Source organism: Lates calcarifer, linkage group LG24 (genome assembly GCF_001640805.2).
Source record: "Lates calcarifer isolate ASB-BC8 linkage group LG24, TLL_Latcal_v3, whole genome shotgun sequence".
Lineage (NCBI taxonomy): Eukaryota > Metazoa > Chordata > Actinopteri > Centropomidae > Lates > Lates calcarifer.
The window spans coordinates 17,054,523-17,077,544 of NC_066856.1; the positions used below are offsets into that span (position 1 = coordinate 17,054,523).

General features: G+C 40.6%; 1 protein-coding gene across 4 annotated transcripts in view; it reads left to right on the forward strand.

The window, feature by feature from the left end:
* Positions 1-23,022, forward strand: part of LOC108885088 (dipeptidyl aminopeptidase-like protein 6) — a 178,952-nt gene that overhangs the window by 31,785 nt on the left and 124,145 nt on the right. The window contains exon 1 of one of the 4 annotated variants that reach the window (XM_018679280.2): positions 11,033-11,391. The exons of 2 other annotated variants lie outside the window; for them this stretch is intronic. In XM_018679280.2, the coding sequence (XP_018534796.1) occupies positions 11,341-11,391 (51 nt within the window). In that variant the 5' untranslated portion in view covers positions 11,033-11,340. Of the gene's footprint in view, positions 1-11,032; positions 11,392-20,386; positions 21,208-23,022 lie in introns of those variants that run through there. One more of the 4 variants, XM_018679276.2, reaches the window with a different exon arrangement.

The window sequence follows — 23,022 nt, forward strand, 5'->3', positions numbered from 1 at the left end:
GTCTTTTGACATATTCTTCTCTGCCAGAGTGAACACTCCTCAAAGAGATTTTTGAAAATGAGTTCACTCTAGTTTCTAGCCTTCTCAGATAGTGCGTTTAATATAAAGACAAGTCGTTCATCTACAAAGCCTTGGCCAGGAGGAATGATACATTACTATGAGGCCTAATCAAGTTTGGTAGTGGCTCATTGGTCCTCTGTGGGCTGCAGCACACTCAAGCACCACTATTTTCCGAAGGCAAATTGGTCGTGGGGATGATGTCCCTCTAATGATTGTTTCTAATGTAAAGCTAATGTACTGGTGATCAAAGCTTGCCTCTGGAATTTAAATAGTGTGTGTGAGGTGTGTGTGTGTGTGTGTGTGTGTGTGTGTGTGTGTGTGAAAGAGCGGTGGAGAGGAAGAAGATAATTGCCTCTCAAAAAGTTTACACGAAAGTAATTAGGAGGAAAAGTTAAAAATGCATAGATGTGTGGAATATAAGCATTGGTGTTCACAATGAGTGTGTAGTGGAAAAAACAAGCTTTTAATGCTCGAGTCTCTCTCTGTACCACTTACTGCTGCTGCTACTGCTGGTTATCATTATTGATTATTATATAGATTGCTTTTTAGAGTAATTGATTAATCATTTAGTCTAAAAAAATGTTCATCACAGTCTTTGAAGTGCCCAAGGTGAAGCCTTTAAATATCTTGTTTGGTCCAGTACCCAAACATTTTCAGTTTACAATGATAAAAAGGGTTGACATTTTTAGTTTCCTTATCCTTTATTGTAAGCATATAAACATGTACTCATTCACATTTTATTTTTCAGAAATTTTCTGTAAACTTTGGCAGTTAAATGGAAACATAACTTATGTGTGTTTGTGTGTGTCTTTCTGAGTCAAAGTCGAAGTGACCAGTGCCAGGGACAGCAGCCATATTTCTCAGCTGGCACTCTGGCTGCAGTGAAATGAGTCAATGCCAAGTCTTGCCCTCTCTCTCTCTCTGTGTCTGTCTCTCACTCTTGTCCTCATCTTGACCACATTCTCTCTCTCTCTCTCTCTCTCTCTCTCTCCTCTAATCCCCACAGCCGAGTTCGTCTTTGTAAATAGCTGGTTCTACTTCTCCTTGCTCCGTCACTCTCAGTCTGCTGTTACTGTATGCCACTTTGCGAATGTTGCTTAGAGTTGTGCATGGAGTAGCATAGTTAATCATGTGTAATCATATACTCAGAGTTGTAGTGGTCACAAAATACACTATGTGGCCAAAAGTATATGGTCACCCCTAAACATGTGTTTGTGTGATATTTTAGACTACTGCTTCCAACTTTATGTCACCCCCATGCCCATTCATTCATAATGAAATGGTGTGGAAGAACTTAACTAGCCAGCACAGACCCCTAACCTCAACCCAATTCAACACCTCTGGGATGGAAGGCAGACTGCAAACCAGGTCCTATTATCCAGCATCAGTGTTGAACCTCACGAATGCTCCTGTGGCTGAATGAGAGAAAATCTCTGCAGCCAGGTGCCAAAATCTTGTGGAAAGCCTGAAGCCAGAAGAGTGGAGGCAATTATAGCATCAGATTAATGCCCATAGTTTTGGAACAAGATGCTCAACAGTCACATATGGATGTATATTTTTGTGTGTCCACATACTGTTAGCTGTACAGTGTGTCATCAGTCTGGTAACATCTCTCCATTTTTCCCTTGGTTTGCCAATACATAATGAGAATACAATAGAAAAAGAAAGTATATGAAAAGCTGTTTTCTACCTAAGCAAAACAGTTATCTGTGCCCTCTGAAACAGGGCACTGTGGAGAAAGAGCCTTTGTGCACAGCTGGCTCTTTCACAGATAAGCAGAGGTTAAGAAGAACTCATAATGCTGTGGTTTATTACCCTCATAATCACGATCACAATATCTTGCAAAAATATTCAGGATTATTGTGTTACAGTAGCTAATTGTGCTGCCACTTTGTGCAGCCCAAGTCTCTGTTGAACAGTAATAATTGCAGTAATGAAGTCAGTGATTTAAATTAGGTTCGATGGATGTTTGCTCGTATAAAATCAGTTTTCTGACTTTTTCAGTGGGGCATGTTCCTGTCAGTTCCCAAAAGACGGTGTGTGTGTGTGTGTGTGTGTGTGTGTGTGAGGTGAGTTTTGCCTCTGCTGTGGGTGGTTGTGTCCCAGGCCAATCAGCTGCTGTGTAATTATTGGAAACGCCACTTTCTGCAACACAACAACTTCCCTGAAAATTGCTGACTTTTCAGCAGATGTACAAAAGCACGAACAACAACAAAAAACCCCTCTTCTTAGACAAAAGTTTACCTCAATGAACACAAACTCAATGAAACGTTGCTTGAGCATAATGGACTTAATGTAGATGTATTGTTTAAATTAGAATATGCAAATTGGGTATTTCTGTCAATGTTTGTTGGGTTTGCATGTGCTAAATAGCGCAGTACTTAACAGATGTACTTGTCAAATTGTTTTTTCTTAATTATAATTGAATTAAAATTCTGTGTTTCCCATTTTTAATCCACCCACATGGTACTGTAAAATCGGAAAAAACACCATTTCAAGAAAGTTGTCAAACTAAAGAACAGAATGTGATTTGTCATAGAAAGAAAACTAGCAGCAGTTGTTCTTAATTGGGACTTATTTTTTGTGTTTCAGGAAACTATGTGCAAGCAAAACATCTGTTAATATAAGATATTACGCTTTTACAGCTAAATCTTTACTTTAGTGTATAAGGCACTAATTGGCCTCCAATTTATACTGCAACATAGTAGCAGAATTAGCTCTTATTTCCATGTAGATTTCACTGTAACAAGACACTCATTGAAATTCACAGTCTGAGAAGTGAATTTCAGGGACTGTGTCGCTTCATTGCTAAATTGAGCAAAATGTGTTCTCTGGAAAGGATTTTTTTGCAGTAGAGAAAGCCGTACTGTCCCTGGGGAAATATATCAACATTTCTGTCGTGCTCCAGCTAAAATGACTACATAGCCATGGGTGTACCTCGCTCAGTCTGACTACGGCTGTGTTGTGGAATCTAGACTGAGATAATGGCGTCTAGACAAATTTGTCATTGACATTTTACATGTCTCTTTTACACAGAAAGGAATACAAATGAATATGGCTGCCCTATGAAGGCTGTGTTTGTGCTGCGGTGGCTTGTGTCTGAGGAGATTGTCTTACCACGCCAGCTCTCTGTTACCATCGGGAAGGAGCTGTATGCCTTCACTTTATTGTGTGTATTTATTATTGAGATATGGTGACACCTGGAGTGAGGGATCATGTCAGAACTCTGGAGTATTATTTCTGCAGTGTGTTTATTCAGTTCTTATCAAAAGAGAGAGGTTGAAAGCGGGGGAATGGTTAATGAATGCAGGATAAAGAATCTTCTATATAGGATCTTGCAAATATTTGCCTTGTTTATTGCAGCTTACACTGTGCATGATATTGGCTTTAACAAAATACTGAAGATCTCTCGGTGCTGTCATGCAAACCTCCAGGGAGTGAAGAGAAAGATTTCAACCTGTCAGGTTTGTCTCATGCATAATCGCTTGCACACATAATGAACAATAAGGCGAGAGCAGCGTCAGGCCTTCATATCTGCAAATGAAATGCTTGCTGCTGCGGCATCATGAAAGAAAATAGATGGAGGGAAACCACAGTATCCTCTACAGGGACAAACTTTGTTTGGGCTTCACAAACAATGGCAAATAAGCATATGTCTTTATGGCCTGGTAGAGCCACAAATAGCTTGTCAGAAGTGTGAACAGAGCAGTTGCCCTTTATTGCTTTCGGTGGTGTTATGGTGCCTTGGAGTCTCTCTCTTCTGCTCAACAATAAACGAGGAGCTGCTTGCTAACTCAGACCACGTTTACCTTTGGGGCCTGTGCGACTGAAATGCCCCTTTCATCTAGGAGGGATATGTCTGTCTCAATATCCCCATGGTGCTTATGGCACTGTGCACACAGAAGAGGGGGCGGAGGAGGAGAGGAGATAGAGGGATGTGCTATTTCTTTGTCCACCATAGCGTATCCCCGTTTGTGTACCCTCTCCCACTCCTTCTCCTAATCTCTGGGGAAAGCATGGGGAATGCAATCAGAATGTGGGGGAGACATTGGACCCATCTACAAGAAAACAAGGGGATGGTTGACTGGCAGCACCTCCAACCACTCCACCCCCACCACTCCACACCCATTCTGTTCCCCCACTTGTACCTGTCAGCGGTGCAGTGGTTGAGATCTCAGAGGTTTGGCGGTGCTATCTGCCGGCTGCTCACACAATATCTCTTTATCCTTCGCCCCAGTGGTCCTCAGGATCGAACCCGCAGAGCGGAGCCACATCTGATATGCTACGTCAACACTTTCTGTATACTCGAACGCTCAACTGTGAAGTTTTGACATTGCTTAACTTCCAGCCAATTGCCTAAAGCACACTTAATCAGTAAAAATGTAGAAGTAGTCACATTTTTAAAGGAAAAGTCTGCCTAAAAACACAAGAACACAGCTGCTAGTGAGACCTCTTTGTTTTCTGTACTGACAGGAAGTTTTTCCTAAGAGAACAAGCCAAATCTAAATGATGACTCATCACATAGAGGTATTTTTACTTGAACAAATCAGAATGTGTGTCAGTCCTACAGATTTAAAGAGCAATATGCCTCTCTCTAGACTTAGCAGTTTGTACAACTCAGAGATTAGAAGTAAATTGTTCTTTTGTATGAGCACAGAGTAATAATAGAAATTCCTCCTACAGCTTGAAGAGGTCATAATTCTTTAAAACAACAAGCTGCACGATGCATTTCAAGTAAATAGTTGTAGTAAGTGATTTGTTTTTTCCTCAACTGGTAATGCTCTGGTTGACTTATTGCTCTCCTACCAATCTGAATGCAAAGAGTTGTCACCTGGAAAACAACAGCTGAGGTATAGGTAGGTGAGACTAGTTGAGGGAAAGTGGAATCACCAAAAGAAAAACAAAAGCTGTCATGACTCTTATAAGAGCGACAGTATCTGAGGATGGAATTTTCCTTTTCTTATTTTCCAGCCCCAGGAGTTGTAGCTCTCCTTCCAGGATTGATAGCCATTGTGCTGCTGTTGGCCAGAAGATAGCCCTGAAAGGTTCTGAGGGTTTATGATATAAAGGTCACGGTCACAGGGCGACAGAATCCAAATTAAATTATACCTGCAGGCAGCAATATGGTGACCTGGATCATGTCTTAATTTTTTTCGATCAAGGGAGCAAAGTTTTTGCAGAAAATTTGGAATCTTCACGTTAAGGGGTTCAAAATAATTATGTCCACAATATAGTTTACATCATATTGTATTATATTTGATCATTCTGCAGAGGAAGTTTGGTGCATTATTATTCATAGTAAGGCACGCCTCTTTGTTGAATTCAACACAGAGAGAGAGTTTTAATGGGAGAAAATACATCAAGAGAAAGAAAGAAAAAGTCAGACACTGGCTAAAAAACAGCATTAACAACAAGCTACGGACTGCTAACCAGTAGACGGTGTAGTAGTCAACACATGCAAAGTATTAGAAGTAAGTCATCAACTTCTGCTCAAGTCTTCAAACTCTGAACAAACTTTACTTTTTTTACTTAGCTCTTGTTTTTAATCCTCTTTAAATTTGGATGAAGTCCATTTATCTGTCCAGCTCACAACAGATCTGATGTGGAGGAAGAGCAGATGCAGGAAACCACATCAGCAGGTAGTGCCTGACACTGCTGTGGGAAATTACATTTCCCCTACTGGTCCTGCTGTCATTTACCTTGAGTCGCTGTATGATGAGCCTTTACATTATTAAACCCAGTGCACATGCTCCTCCATCTGTCATCATATTGGCTGCTACTGCCTGTAGTACCTGATTGGCTGAGGCTGCCATCAATCATGTGCTGCTGCATTGGCCCGGTGTTCAGATCAATGATCAGACAGAGGAGTGGTTCTGACCTTGGACTCATCCCTCCTATTCAAACCAAACTCCACTGAGGGTGGAAGGAGGAATTAAATTCCAAAACTAATAGATGAGTATTTATGAGTGCTGTAAAGTCCTCGACCTAAAGCATTTAGTCTCTGCCCATCCCTGTCTCTCTTCAGCATGGCATGAAATTAACTATATACCAGTGAAGTGGCCTTTTCTCGCTCCAGTTTCACTTCTGACAAGCTGAGGCTAATGGAGGAGGTGCCTTGGATTAATGTCTCAGCATTTTGGTTAAAGCATCCTCTCAGCTGAGTGAGTGGTCGAGTTGTTTGTTGGGGTCAGTGAATTACTTTGCCCTTTTGTGTCAGACAGAAGTCAGCTTAAAAGGCAATTAGTCAAAAGGAACATTGTCCCTCATCTGTACTGTCCAAGGCAGATTGTTTAGTTGAATGCAGTATTGAGTGAAGTAAATCTCTCTCTGCAGACTTCTCATCAAATGAATATTTTGTCACTACTCAGCTTTTCATTGCTTAAAAGGAGCTTAATCTACTACTGAAGATTTTCTTTGACAAACTGAGGTTGATTGGTTGATTTGTGAAGACATTTTCTTACTGTGAGCAATCAGAGAGAAATCGAAGTTTGCTGCAATTTAAAACTTTTGTTTGTTACATTGCCTACCACCGCGATAAAAGAGATGTATGTCTGAGGCTAATCCCAGTCTACTTTTGTAAATTCTTTATTTCAAGGCATGAGGAGACAGAATTTAGCCATTTTCTGGTTCTACTAAGGTTCTACTATAGGGGTAGACCATGCATATTCTGAGCAGTACAGGCACAGAAAAGCAACAAACCTTGTGTGAGCACAAAAAAGAATTACAAATAAGTTTAATCTGTACTGCTGCATCGAAACTAAAGTGATCACATGAATGAAAGACAGAATTGTTTCTTTCTCCCTTTAAAGATGAGAGCAGGAGTGTCCAAAGCTTTATCTGCTTTGAGGTTATTGCTCTCCAGCCATGACTGATTGAGGTGTTTCATGAGACTGGGGCTGTATTTTAACTCTCAGCACAGTGGAAAATGTAGGTTGAGCTTCACCATATTGTGATGTCACGGTGTTTAGGGATTTTTGTCTCTTTGTGAAGCGTCAGTCACTGCCCTCCATGTATTAAAAATGAGAAATTTCCTCGAGGGTTCCACATCGTCTCCTCTTTAGAGTGTACTTACTGACTCTGTTCTCCTCTAAACCGCCTCTATAGTAATTGAGATGAGCCACAAGAGAGAGGAAACTTGGAGCTAAGTCAAAACTTTCATCTTTTATTCACAAGCCGTAGCATGAATATCATTTCAGACTTCCTTCATCTCAAATCCTCCCCAAAGATGATTCTTCCTTTGCACTATGGTATCTCCACATATGGTGTTGGCTTTACATTCTGATAGTCCTATTAATAACAATTCCAATAAAATATAACAGCACAGAGTCTTTTAGACACAGGTTTTATTATGAGCAATGGGGCAATTTGGCATAGAAGCATGTGGGTGTTCAAAGAAGGCCCATCACTTATCTAAATAGCACAGAGTCATACGCTGAATGTCAAGTTATTAACTATGGCTGTAATACAAATTCAATTCAGAGGCCAGATTAAATTAGCGAAATGCTGAACTGCTTGCTAATCAAAAAAATGGAAAGCTATTCTGAAATGGATTTGTACTACATCATGGTCATTTTTCATCACTATTACTTATTGCTTATTTCATACTATTACTTATTACAATATGTTTTGCTTCCTGTTTTCGCACCAAATGATGCTCGGATTCAATTTGCCAGTTGAGTATTTTTGCCCTCTTAATAGAATTCTCAGAGGCCTGTGTTTTTTTCCTCACTGGTTTTTACTCGTTTCACCTTCTGAAAATCTGATTGTGATTTAAATTTTCAGTGATTCCAGTCTTACCTGCTTGTCTCTGGCTCCATCCAGCCTCATCCTTGTAGACAATATGTTGGAATTGCCTTCAGTGCTTCTCCAGACCTCAGGGATTTTTTTTCATTTTGTCTCGTCGCTCCCTTCTCGTGATCTGGGGGAATTGAAAAGTCAGTGCTCAATAATGGAATAAATGGTTTTAAAGGGTTGGGGTGGAGAACCGTGTCCTTATCCAGGTATTAGTTAAGAGCCCAGACACAATATCAGGCTTGTGTTTGATATTCTGTCAACCATGGACACTCCACTAACTGCATATTTGTCGCTCTGTTGCTTACCCTCTATTGTTTTTAATATTTAATGAGGTATATGTTGAAGTATTTTGATTGCATTTTCTGTTTGTCACATGCACTTGCACAGACACTAAAATTGATCCTATAAACTGAACTAATAACGTACACTATTAGCACAGTCACAATGGGCAACAGTGCAAACATAATGATTCATGTGTTTATCTCTGATTGAATTCAAACAGAAACACATGAAGAATATGGTAGAAATTTTGTATTAACCTTTTTTCTGAAAGGTTTTGGACTGAATTTGATACACACTTGATACAGTTTATTACATGATCTGTTTATTCATTGTCAAAAACACCAGGCAATCCAACCAGGAAATCAATCCACCCTAGTTAATTTTCCTACTATCGCTTTCATGATTGGAATGCAACTAATCACATGGTCTGTTGAGTCTGTAAACTATAAAATACAAGCAATTTAAACCCAAGTAGGACTGTGCTTTATGTAGGATGAATGAATGCCTCTCTCTGTGGTGGCAGCAGTGGCCCACTGTGTGAAACAGAGTGAAACATCTGACGTCAAGGTGAAAAATGCTCGTCCAGCACCTGAACCAGGTCTCTAGGTGGGCCAGATGGACCTGCTGAGTTTTTACAACATGATTTCCTGAAATGTCTCTGAGATATTGCTGAACTTACTGTAGGTTCCATACCTGAATGACCATAATGTATTTACTATAAATCCCTATACCTTTATTTGCCTCAGCTGAATAGAAAACCAAGCTTTTGTTTGAGGCTTTTTTATCCAGTTTTCCCTTGTTTATGTCTATTGGATCATATTTTAATAAGATGCCTTCATGTTTTACAGACTGGTCCTACAGTTAGGTTGCTGTTGCTGCTTTTGATGGTAATACAAACAAAACACTTCTTCCAGTCCCCTCCACAGTCTTACATTAGAAGCCCTCCAGCAATTCCAGGTGCATTGTTTCTCCCTTACTCCCAGTCCTTCTTTTATGGTGAAACATCTGTATGAAGTATTGAGTGTCATTAACAGTAGCTTAAATCATGAAATAAAAAGTTGAGTGATCTTGAATCAGTGTAAAAGAGCAGTATTTCTGCAGATATATGCAATGTAAATCAGGCCAAATTTTTCATGAAAGCCATTGTAGTGTTTTGTGTGTACATGTAAAATGCAACCCTTTCTCCTGGACCTATATTATTAGGCAAAAATGCACTGTGGTTAGGGTTAGGGAAATACCTGGATGATGTCATGTCAAGTTTTCTGTTTTAAAAAGCTGCAAAAGTTACTGGATGTAATACTTCTGTGATTCTGCCTTGGGAATCACTACCTTAGTGCCATGGCTATGACTTCACTACAGGGTGGTATACAGATTTTAAATTTGGACAAAAGAGGCCATTGGCATTGGATCAGTACTCTTTATTAGGTTTATTTAGGTATTGGACTTAATATCAGGAGAGAGAAGATGATTTGTGCCTCCCTGGATTTAGACACTATTCAGACAAGCACTTTGTTTTAGGCACATGGAGGCCTTTTAATTGCTCCAACAGACGACACCCCTGGCTGTTACTTGAGTAACATATTTTATTTGAGAATATATTTTACTTACCTGAATGAGCTTTCCAGCCCACACCATGGCTACATGAATTGCTTGTCTCTGTTGCAACAAAAAGGTGGGGGTAACTTGCATTTCTGTCAGCCTCACAATGGGTGTTCATCAGTAGCAGCCAGTTTGTTGTCCCTGGTCTTTTCTAGACTAAATGAAATCACCCTTGAAAGTTTGCAGAGTTGGCCCAATATTGACCAAGCAAATTAAAGTTGATAGAAAACTTCCAGAATTTTCTTATCACAAAAGTTTGTGCTGCCCTGCGTTAAACCATTTTCAATCCCAGCCCAGTGCCACTCTTGTGGACTCATTGTTTCTCATTTACTAGCTGCTGGCCTGGCTAGTGTTAGGTTAGCATACAACTGGTCGTTCCATTTTGGCACTTTGGCTCACCACGCTGTAGCTATAAACGCTACATAAATTTAGCAGTCCTGCATCGTGCCCAGGACCAATCTCCCAGAGAGGTGGGGGTAATTTACGATATGCGATTCATGGCATGAATATATCACCACCACTTTATTACAGCCCATCACAGGGGCTGATTAAATTGTATTGCAGATTGGTAGACAGCAGTAGACACCTCTTTCAGTCAGAAACCTACAAAAACACAAACTCTAGTGTAAGTTACATCATAGACATATTCAGTATCTGATGACTGTAGTCATGCAAACATCATATAACAACTTTTATACATTTAGTTGCTTCTGTTCAGTGCATTCTGTAGCATTTCTGTTATCAGCATGGACATTTTTGTTTCCCGTCTGTTATTCTGTTTTCCCTCACCCTCCCTTCTTCTGTCTCTCTCTGTCTCTTTGCCCACCTGCCAACTCTAAGCAGGCACACACACATACACACACCTTTGCCTCACTAAAGCTGTGATGGAGATGTAAAGAACGCTGTTTTGGCTGCGTTCGCTGGCAGATGACTCTCCCATGGCCAAGCCTGACAGATTACGTTTAAAACCTTCAGTTCAGTTCAGGTGCTGAACCCGCCAAAAAAAAGAAAAGAAAAGAAAAAAAAACACACCCAGCCTCTTGTGGGGAAGAGCTTAGCAGGGAGGGATAAAGGTAGGGACAAGACTGAGAATGAATCAGGGGAGAGAGAGAATAACCAAACACACACTGTCTGCAGCTACTACAAGTGAGAGTTAGAGAAGACGACTTGTCTTGGGGAGACAAAGACAGATAAACCCAATAAGGGAGCAGAGTCAATGAGAAAGATCGAGAGGCTGTGAAAAGTCAAAGAGGGATAGGCAGAGCGGCGTGGAGGAAACAGGGGAGCAAGGGGGTGGGGTGGGGGAGACAGCCAGAGCAAGTGAAGTCGGGGAGCACACATTTCCAAAGAGCCCATCCTGGCGAATGGACCACAGTGCGTTAGACCGAATCCCTGACGTTATGTGACTGATTGGCTAACGTGGAAGCGTGCTTGGAGAGTGCCAGTCAGCTGACGGGGGGTCTCAAGCTCGGGTCTCTGTTAATCCTCCCACTTTGGTTGAAGCCTCCCACTCATTCGGCACTTGTCCAGAGGACTTTTCTGTATTGAGGAACAGGAGAGGAGAAGAAGAGAGTGTTGGGGAAGCTTTTTGCTGTCACTTCAGTCATGTCAATGCTAATCGCCACCCAGCAGATCGATACCACCACCTCCAAAATGGTAAGGATGAAGCTGCACTCATACTGTAGTGTGCATACTAAAGAACTGTTGAGTCGGATCTTTGGCTGTGACTGCAGCTTGGTGTTTGTGAGCCATGTCTCTTATTAGGGCTATTAGGCCCATGTGATTTGCATGATGCTAATTCACTCTAAACAGACTTGTATTCCTGCTGTTTTGTCACATTTTAGCTGAATTGTTGCCAGTTTTTGTTGTGTCTTACTCAGTAATAATCAGTTAAAAAATCCGTATTTCGAGGCATGACTCTCATTCTGATGGAAATATTAATTATGATCGGCAGTCTTAAGTGTGCATTTGTCCTGTCAGAGGACATGAATAGCCAGGCGGGTCGGGCCACTGGGCTGTGAGAGTTATATTGTCCTGATACAATGACAGGAGGACTGCTGTGTTGATGGGCTAGCGCTGCCCCCGGGGCTCTCCTTCATAACTCACTCACCATCTCTCAAGGCTCCTGGGTGAAGGTGGAAGTTAAATCAGACTCTCCACCTGTCTCATTAAATCAGCCTCCCTCCTCTCATCTGTTTATCTTCTTTATTTTCTTATTCTGCCCCCTTATTTGAACCCGTGGAAGCCCATCAAAGTTTTGTCACATCAGCGGGTCTGACAGAACGTGGCTCAGGCCAGAAGTGACTCTTTTAGTGCTTGTGTTTGCTTGTTGGGAGGATGAAATGTACTCTGCTGCAACACACTTGTCAAGTGGCCTTGGCTGCAGTGGCTTGTTTTGGGAATTATGCGAGTTTCATATTACTTGGGAGGATATATGACAAAAATTTGAAGTTTCAGGGTTGTGCAGAGGCTCTCCAAATTCTGTAAGAGAAATTCAACAGTTTAATCCCTGCAGCAACTAAATGCCTAGAGGCATTATCAATACATATATCAAAATGTGACCCCAGTGCAATTAATGCAATGCAGAGTGTGAATAATATATAAGATTAAAGCACTGTAGGTACAATAACAGTAACATGTGCAGCACTCACCAAATACATTTGCATTTTTAGACACATTTTAATGTCGTTTCTTGAAGTGTGGGGATGTCTCACATGCTCTGATCACGTTATGTAAGCAGGGGAAGGGAGGTGTAGTCTTAATTAACTAAAAAAGGTTGTCAGGGCGTACAAGTAAACAAACAAGCTAGAGCTCACAATTAAGTTGCACATGTTGCATGTTCACACACATTTTCAAGGTGTGTAACAAGTACGAAAATCTGAAGAAGGTGTCAGTTGTCATTTTTGAAATTCCTGAAAATGACAACTAACAATATGTTTGTGAAGATTCCCAGTCATACAGGTCATGGTTCTAAATCGAAGGCAACTGAACTTGCTTGGGGTTCTTGAAGATGTTTCACCTCTCATCTGAAAGGCTTCTTCTAGTAGCAATTGCATGTGGGATTGACCGGAGAATCTCAAGTTTAAGGCGTGAGTGTTACTGTTCTGAAACCAAAACAATGATTCAAACTTGTATCACGGTATGGGAAGGCAGAACCGCCACTGCATGCAGTAAAAAAGAAAACAAAAAAAAAAGGGTAGCATTCACGAGGTATGAACCATTTGAAGAATAGTTAAACCCTTAGTTAAAGGCTGTATCCATTATATTTCTATTTACTTAAGCTGTAGACAACATCATTTTTGCTGTTGAGAAACTTAAATTGTTCCTTCCTGTCCTTGCTGGCAATAACGTTAAAGTCTTTTTGAAACAGAAGCTTTGCGTTTTCCTTGGCTCCTTTAAACAGACACCAGGCTTTTACACAACCTCTGAAATAATGTTTCTTGTAGAGCTCCAGCGAGGCAATGTTAAGAAAGTTATGAATGTTAGCTTTAATGCAGGCAACAGGCTTCATGGGTTTTTTAAATTCATTCTACTTATTGGTAATCACTGATTTTCATATTCACAGTCTATGTAATCATCTGGCTCAAGTGATCAGGATTGACACCGTGAGTAAGGGAGAGGGTTATTATTTTTTCGTTCAGTCTTTGCCTTCACACTTCATTCTCCTTAATATCTTGGCACATCTCAGCCTCCCAGTCCTCTGTCCTCATTCAGTTTGAATCTCCTTGGCCTCAGTGCACAATGTTTTCATCAGCTATAGTCACCACCAGTGCACTTTTAACAGTGATGTACTGGATCCAGTGCTCTCCTCCCTTGTGTCCCAGAGCCTGGGGGTCAGCCCTTTTGATACATGCAGATCAGATGATTTACAGCCCAGTGGTGGCAGTCAGGCCTTTTTCAGGGTTTTGATGTGTCAGGTTTTAATACAAAGCTCCCCCCATACCCCCACACCCCAGGCAGACAGCACACATCACTAGTCTATGTTAAGATGTCTCATTTCCCAGCTAATGTGTCTAATTCGCTCTGTTACATTAAAATGGTTTCCAGCTCATGAACTATTATCCCCAATGGAAAGTCCTCACTTTAAAGACTAGACATGCCTAACTTGCTAAGTAAGACACAGGAGGATGAGTGCAGGGAATGTGTTTTAATGACATCTTAATACAAATGTTGTTGGAAAAAGGCTTGAATTGGTTTAAGGCACAAATTCCACTCAGGTTTCTCTCCAGCATGAAGAAATATGCTATGTGTGCTATGAGACGGATTAGTTCTGTAAAAATGTCGGTATATGTTACAAAAAAAGCTAGATTCAATATTGATTCTTTTTGAAATGACAGATGATTGACTGCAACACACAGCAAAGGCTAAAATATGAATAAGTGATTTTCTCTGTGGACATTTGTCTCTGGCGTAGCTCCTCTATGGCATTTAAGTCCTACTTCTCCCTGAATAAATCAATAATTACTTTAAACCCACAGTTTTCTATTTTTTTCCCCAGTCATTCACACAACCTTTTCACTTTCCAAGCCAGAATATCAAAAAAAAAAGAAAGGAAAAAAAAAAGCTGAGTGGAGAAATGACTAATGTGGAATTGAATGCATTGATTTTTTTTTTTTTTTGTGTGCTAATTGAAGCCCTGGCTAACGCTTTCCAGCCAGTTCACTTGGCCTCGAGTCAAACTTGTGACTGAAATCCTCTAGTAAAAACAAATTAAAAAGCTATCAGATAATGACAGCAGGTTGTTGTAGTAATAACAAAGCTTTTTCACAATCATCGACTCATGGTGTGTGTGTGTGTGTGTGTGTGTGCGCGCGCGCGTGTTTACTGTGCATGTGGCAAGTTTAAATGCCAGCAGCCCACGTGAACCGAATTTATCTTAACTTTTCATTCATCCCGCTCCTTTTCTTTCGCACACCTTCTTTCTTTTTCACACCATTCATTTATTTCTAGTCCTCTGCACCCTTCCCTCCACTTTTCTTCCCCTTTTCCCACCCTGGTCTTGCCTTCTGTAAACCTCTCACAGTTATAATTTGAGGACATCTGGAGGTACAAATAAACAGAGGGCTGGGAGTGTGTGTGCGCTGTGCTGCAGTCAGCAGTGCTTGCAGCAAAACAACAAGAAAAACGATAGAGTAATAAGTGAAGGGAGCTGCAGCCAGACGCCTGAATTCTTACTGTTTTTTAATGCTTTTCTGGACTGGTGCGGTATTAAAACCCCATAATAAGCAGTGGCCCACTTGTGGGCTCATGGTAAGCAGCCAACCATTGTTGAAACCCACAAAACATTAATTTAAATTCAAGTAGAAATTGCCAAGATACTAAATATATGAGGCTGAATTTGGCGTTAAAGTGTATAAAATATCAATTTGTATATGGTGGCACGACAGGAATAAGGATTATCAAAGTTATTCCAATTAATTCTGAGGATAACAAGAATGTGTATCATCTGTATCAAATTTCATAACAATCCATGTTGACATCACTGTTTTTGTCACTGGAGTCTGGTAGTGATATATATGTTTATTCATAAACAAAAAGATTCTTACCCTTTAATAAAAAGCTCTATCTCTGTAGGAATCCTATTCATAATGCTGTCAGACACTTAAAATAACAATCTGAGCCTGTCAGTGACAAAACAAGCACTTTAGTGGACAAATGGGCATCGGATTACATTGCAGCAGCTGATAGCGGTGGCCGGGTACACTGTTCTTGCTCAATACTGCACCGATTCCAAAGATTATTGTCCCTATCAATCATTTATACCCCAAAACATGGGAAAATTAAGCCCAGTTTCAAAGAGTTATCCTTTAACACTTTCTAAGTAGCAGTAAACAGAAGGTACAGCTGAGGATAATGACAGTATCATTAGTTGTGTAGGTATTTGGTCATAAATCAAAGTACTGGACAAATTAAATATATATATTATACCATGTAAAATAAGATGATTGCAGTAGTTTCTTGAGGGGAAACAAAAGACGGAAACTGTGTTATGAGTAGAAGAAATAGAGAGTTTTTGTTAAATCATAGTTGTTAAGAATAATGGTGTGGATTCATGGGACTCCTCTAAAAAGCAAGCGTAGATTCACCCAAAGCATATTGCACACCAACCTCACACAGTAGCTAGTCCTTTTCAACTTAGTCCTTTTCACATGTTTTTTTCAGTCTCTTTTTCAGTGCTACTGGATTTGTTGGGTTATTGCTGAAGCGCCAGAATGACAAATCAACCCTCAGCAAACAGAGTTTTTTTTTTCTACTTGGACCACCATCTCCACCATACGTGAAATTATTCTGCTGGCCCTGTCTGGGAAATGGGATCCAAGTCAACAGAGAAGCATGAGATAACTGAAATGCATTTTTTTCTCCTTTCCTCCTCCCAGCCTCGTATCTGCAAATTACCTTTGTGCCTCTTACACTTTATATGTGCTCGATGTTACACCCACCGTTACGGCTCACGCCCGCTTTTTTCTATTTCTCCCCTTCAGCCCTCCTTCCTGCTCACTCTGTCCCTCTAAATTTCCTCTGGACTCTATCTTGCCCATTTCAAATAGGATTGGGACTCAATTTGCCATGCTTCATGTCACTTTGCCAGAGAATTCCACAGCTGATATAGACACATCATAAAACTGCAGAATGAGCAAAATATGATTTGTCAAAACTCCTTCCCTCCTCTTGCTATTTGTCATTTCTGAGATTTGGCTCTTTTGTAACTCTTTGAATCGTCATGAGGGATTGGTGCCGTGGCATTGGGCAGATGGAGGTGTCAATCAAAAAAAAAGGTGCTGTCGTCAGATTGGTGTTGAGACAAGTAGGTGGTTTCACAGCAGCAAGTGACAGCACCTATTAATTTGGCCATTTAATTTTAAGTCCAACAGCGTCAGGCTCCAGCACCTTCAATCTCCCCCTGTCATTCAAAACAAGCCTCTAGCCAGCGGCCACAAACACACACACACACACACACACACACAGAAGAAGCAAAAAGGTTTTTAATCTAAAGCTGAAACTTAGCCTGGTCCCTCCCTGAGAATGCAAGTACCCACTAAGAAGCCTTTAAATCAGCCAGACTTATACCCTACCACATTTTGAACTGCCACTGCAACATCTTGGCGATACTTAGGGACAGATGTAAGGGTGTGTAAAACGACCACGGTTGCAAATTGGGTTCTCTTGTCATAAAGTAGAGGCCCAACAGACCCAAATATCCTGGGTAATGGCCAGATTGATCCTCCCTCTGTGAAGCTCGGGATTGAAGGTGGAGGTTTATGACAGTATTCTCAGTGAGAAATGGACTGCAACAGAGGAATGTGACACCACAGTATAAATTCATGAGTTCTTGCGCTCTCTCTTTTCTCTCTCTCTCACCTGAACCTTTGCGCCCGCTGCGAACGCCTGCTCCCATCACAGCTTCAAGAGGGGGATTTTCTTCTCTTTTGACAAGGTCAAACTTGTCTTATACCTCACATATACAGTTTAGTCCTTCACACTTCTCCTCTTGTTTCAAGTTTGCCACGTGGACTAAAGTGCCATATGTGTCAATGCAGTTAGTGACTGAACACTATATGACTTTTGTTGATTGAAGGCTTTCTGTTCTTTCTTCTTTTTTAAATTCAATTTAAAGGGTCAGTTCACTCAAATTACAATTGCAGCTAGGTTTGGTTTAAAGGATTCAAGGAGCTTTATTGTCATTCCAACACATGTGAACATGAGGTGAACGAAATAGGTTACTCTGGTCCTGGTGCAAGTATAAAAATACAGTAAGAATAACTAAGTATAATATAAGCTAAGAGGTGCTATAATTATGTAAGCTTTTGCTATCAATACATAGTCATTATTAGCATCAACAGCTGTTTACTTACCAAGAACTTCAGCCATTGTCATGTTTCTTATGTTTGAATATTTCACTGTGTAAGCATCATATAGCTTCAAAGAATCAGGACAAGCAGAAAAACATGGAATAAACAGGGGGAGAAAAACAGTATTTTTTTGCTGTAATTAGGAGAAACTGCCCTTTAAATCACAATCTTTTAAAATCTTGTGCATTTTTATCACACTATCCAGCATCAAAGATATTGATCCTCTTGTTTAATTCATGTTACTTAAAGCTTGTCAGGATGATTGACCGCCTCCCTCTGGACACATTAATTGCTGTCTGGCAGTCCCACAGCTTAAAATGCGCTGGCAACGACACAGCTTTTGAAAATACTGTGTGGACAGTGACCCGACAACTCCCTGTGCCACCTTACTGTGGCAGCTGCTTCGACACCACCTTCATTTTTATGATGGAGGAAAAGGATTTAGTGAGTGCAGCCCTCCAGAGTAGTTCCAGTCCAGGGAGAGAATCTGGCTTGATAAGTACAGCTCCTGCACAGTAGCATGAAATGGGAAACCATCCATCATAAATCATGGTGGTGGGGTGACAGAAGGGGATGCGCTGGCACATGTGACTTAATGGGTGTGCTTACAATTTTTGCATGAAGACAAAACTAAACTGCAGCATTGAATTTTTTTTTTTTTTTTTACCAGCGCAGTTTGCCATTTATTCAGAAATAAATATCCATAAATGCAGCCGCATTTATCCACTAGGTGCCAGTGTTTGTTCTGTTTTGGAAAATTTTGTGTCTGTTTAAAATTTAGCTGCTGAATTGAGAATCTGTGAGTGTTAGGAGTTGTTGTTATTGTGTTTGCAGCTCTTTGGTTTCACCTTAAATGGCTTTTTTTACATCATGAAAAGCCATTAGTGCAGAAAAGGGGAAAATAAGCTGAATACTGGAGCAGTTCCATGTCACTGCTTTCCAGGATTCACCCTCAGGGACCCACTGGGGAACATTGCATTCATGCATGATGACATGACAACTTAGTGAGAATTGTCATTAACTTAATGCAACTGAAGCTGCTCTAAATCCTGCCTTTGTTCTGTTTTGTGATCAGGTTATATCAGGTAATACTGGCCTCTTTTGTCCCCTGGAGGTTTGTGATGTCCCACTCAGCTGATATCAGACAATCCTTCCCCACAAAAAGAAGATTCTGGCTGGGGACAGGTCTGCCCTCTGCTGTCCAGTTGCAGCCCGCTGCATTTAACTCTTCAAAGGCTCTTGAAATAATCATATTTAATGCTATCAGTGTATGATCTCAACCGATATGATGGGATGATCTAATAAGGTGAAACTGCAGAAGGTGTGGGCAAGACAGACCCCCTTGCAGGTCCAGGAAGTATCTTACCACTCATTTGTCCACATTATTAATAACCAGTTTGAAGATGTTCCACATATTCAGTCCACCTTAAAATGTACTGCATCAGTACCCTCAGGATTTCCTGCAGCTTGACAAATCTTGCTACCCAGGCCTTTTTTTCCTTCCTAATCACATCACTACAGCGCCTGAAAATTGAATTGCATTTCTGGGTCCTGTGCCAGAGTCTGAGATGGATTTGATGTGCAGAAACACATGGAAGCATTTTTTTTTCTTTTATGAAACCTTTCTTGGAAATCAATGGTAAAATATTTTTTGCAGAGCCGCGGCAGAGCAGGAGAGTGTACTATCTGTATGTGGGTTTGCAGCTGAGTAATCAAGTCATGCAGTGCAGGGTGTGTTTTTAATCTTTCTAGATTAAAAACACACCCTGCAGACTTCTTTTAGGAAGGTGTCTTAATTGAAAAGTAAATCCGAACAGATGTGAGCTGTTTTTGCTGTAGGTAGGTTGGGGATGTATAGGAGGAGGATGTTTGCATTTCATGAGGCTTTAAGCTTCCCTCAGAGAAGTTTTCTTGTGACTTGTCTGTTACATGGGCTGTGATGAGTGGATGAGTTATTCTGCCTTTTTTTTTTTTTTTTTTTTTTACTCTGTGACACTAAAATCCCAGCATGCTCTGCTTGTGTCCTGGGAGGTCATACGAGAGCAAATCAAATTTCAAATTCTGGATCTGTTGTGTGTAAAACAACTCGTCCTGACTGCTAATAAAGCTGAGTGATGTAGTATCAGACTGGTAGGCTGGACTCAGTCCCTTGCTTTACAAATTCACCAGTTGGTTTTATATTTTGTTACTCTAATTTAACTGGAGTTTTTCATTGCTAATTTCCACATGCAGAAATTTTTCGAGCAAAAAAGGCCAAGCTGCAGCTTCTCAGATAACACAGAGAATTATAAGGGGCATTTTCACATGTTTTTTCTCATTTTTAAGCAAAACACAAAACAATCACTTGATTAATGAAGAGAGCAATCACCAGATTAATCAGTAATGGAGTTAATTGTTAGTTGCAGCTGTTTTCACATGCTTTGCACTGTACAGTATAACTTCAGCTTTAAAAGGCAATTTTATTCTGGTATAAGGTGGCATGAAAGTTCATGAATGAAGCAGCACCTTCATTTTAATGCACATAAGTTCATTTTAACCAGCTGTGTGTATCATATATTGTTGTGATTGTAAACTCCCATCAGTAAGTTGCTGTATTTGTGGACTTGGTGGAAGAAAACAACCAACAAGTGAGTATAACTAACTGAAAAAAAGGAGGAGAAATCTCTGTAAAATCTCAGTGTGGAATGTCAGATGGATTAAGTTTCTGATTTTATGGTCCACGAACAAAACCTGTCTTCCTGAAAATGTGCCATGCCTGTCAGCTTTTGCTCCACATGGGGGCACTCTTGCTCTCTGCACGACACCCACACAGACCCAAATGGAGGCAAAGATTAAAAAACTAACAGGGATACTTGAGCACACTCTATCTGCAAAGTCATGATAAGTTTTGACCGCAGATCTTTGATATCTGATCAGTTAATGTTGCGTTGGGTTGTTCGCAGCTGTGTGGTACATCAGCGGGTGTCTGTGCTCACTTGTAAGGCAAAGACCTATTAGTCCCCGAACGTTTATCAGCGGTCACTTTTCTTTTCTACCACGAGGGAGGGAAAGAGGGAGACTGGGATATCGCTGAGGCTGGTTCCCTCCGTCTTTCGGGTCCGGATCACGAGTACTTCATTCAGCCTCCTGTGACCCACACACTCGTTTCGTTTTGTGTCAGTTTCGCATCAAGTTGGGGAAAAGTGTGGGAACTGCGTCGCTGCAGCATCTGTGAGACCCGAGCAGTGAGCCTGAAAGTACGTGATGTGAATACTGAACACAGCTTGGACTGATTTTTCTTCTTTTGTTCCAACTGAACCAGAGCATCGTCTAATCGAATTACTTCAGCCATTACTTATTGACCTTCTCTAACTTGGACTTTTTTTTTTTTTTTTTTTTTTTTTTTTTTGCATTTATTGATTGAGAACACAGACTGGCCAAGTTATTCTTTCTTTTTTGACAAATAGTCGAAATGGCGTCATTGTATCAGAGATTCACCGGCAAGATCAACACAAACAAATCCTTCCCCAACCCTCCAGAGGCGAGCCATCTCCTCGGGCAAGGTGCGGATGGGGAGAGGGCGGTGGAGAGCCAGCGACCCCGGCCTCAGCATCAGCACCGTCGGCACTGCGAGGACGAGGATGTAAGAAACTTACGCTGTCATCACCTTCTCTTTGTCCGCTTAGGACCATTTTCAAATAGCTAAAGCTGAACCAATGCGCTTTTATCGACAAGAAATACTGATTTTATGGCCAAGAAAAGAATGAGTCTCTTGTACTGTTAATTACAACTCCCTCTTTTAAAGGCAAACTTGTCAAACTTGTACGTCATTGCCTCAATTGGCTGGCTTGTCTGTCAATAAATGACGCCCCAGTAACGTCTCTCGTAAAGCAATATATACGCTCAGTGGCGCTGTCTGGTCACTTAATAAATCTTACAAATGGCACGTCAGTATTTCTGGCACTACGTGCCATTCTAAGATGCTGATCATGTCACGATCCTGTTTTAAATCAACCTTGAAATGAGATTCTTAATGTCACTAAAATAAATCGTGACATGCAAAAATCATCCGCTGACCCCCTTTTTTAATGTTTTTATTTCCTCCATACAAGCTCAGAATATGTGCACTGTCATATCTTGCGTGTTTAAACCAAATGTTGTACTGTCAAACTGCAATGTAATCTGCACAGTATGACTCACACTGTTTGCTTGGCCCAGATGATTGATCTGTAGAAGGATTTTTTTTCATACATTTCATCGGGGTCACCTTGGTTTTGTATAATGGCGGTATTATAACCCCCGTTCAGTTTAGCCATTCAGAGCACCTGCCCCACTCCTGAAACGGTGCCAGGTAGGACGAGCTGTGTCGTGGCGCTGTCCATGGTGCTGAACACTGACTGACAGGCTTTACCCACTGTTGTCGCTCTCCATGGTGCTGAAACAGCAAAGTGAGTCCACAGCCTGTTTTGTGAGGCTGCATTTGCTCCAGTCATACAGTACTCTGCTGTCTTTCTTGTGAATACCTTTGCATTTCTGAATTCCCCCTCATTTGCTATCATTCTCATCAGTTGTTACGTTTACTGTCCATGCATGACCCTGGGATTGTAAGGATCTATCTCCAAACTGGGTTGTTTTGAACTGTTGAACTGTTTTCATATCCTGGATAGAAGTTCTCTTTTAATGGTCAAAATAACAGACCCCCAAAATGTATTCAAAGTATACATTATGAATATCCTGTCACATTTTAAAAATGGGTTTTCTAGATTTTGTGGATTGCAGATAGAAGTTTCTACAGAAAACAAGGATTTAGTTTTATTTTGCTTTAATACTAGAATGTCCATGCATTAATTACTGATGGGAATTATGATCTAGGATATCTGGGCACAGATAACAATTCAGGAACATGTTTTTGATTGAGAGGCTAACATACTCTGCTGCATTCGAGATTTTCACGGACAGATCTGAGCTGATGACACAGTTTTGTAATATACAAGGTATAATCAGACATAAATCCAGATAGGAGTATGCTAGAATTAGCATCAGATTACTCAGTCTTTTCATGATCTTTTAGTTTCAAAAAGCAATGAGTTGACCCAGTGAAGAGCTGCAACTTGATGGGCTTTTCTGTCATTTGTATTAATATTATAAAGTAATGATTAGTGTTTTGCAGTTAGAATGTTCTAGAAGCAAGGTAGATGATGACTTTGGAGAGGGAACCTTTTGTTTTTCAGAGTTACAGGACCATTAGATCATTAAAAAATGTCAAAATAATCCCACACCAGACCTTACGATTCTAGGGTATTTGTTTTCCATTAGGAATCTCAGTATTAAACATTATACTTAATATATTTAATAAATATATTTATGTGCTTTCATGTTTAAAGTTCTCTCTAGCCAGATATCTGCATCTCATATCTGGATGTGCTACCTTGTATTGCACACTCCTGTGTGGTACAGT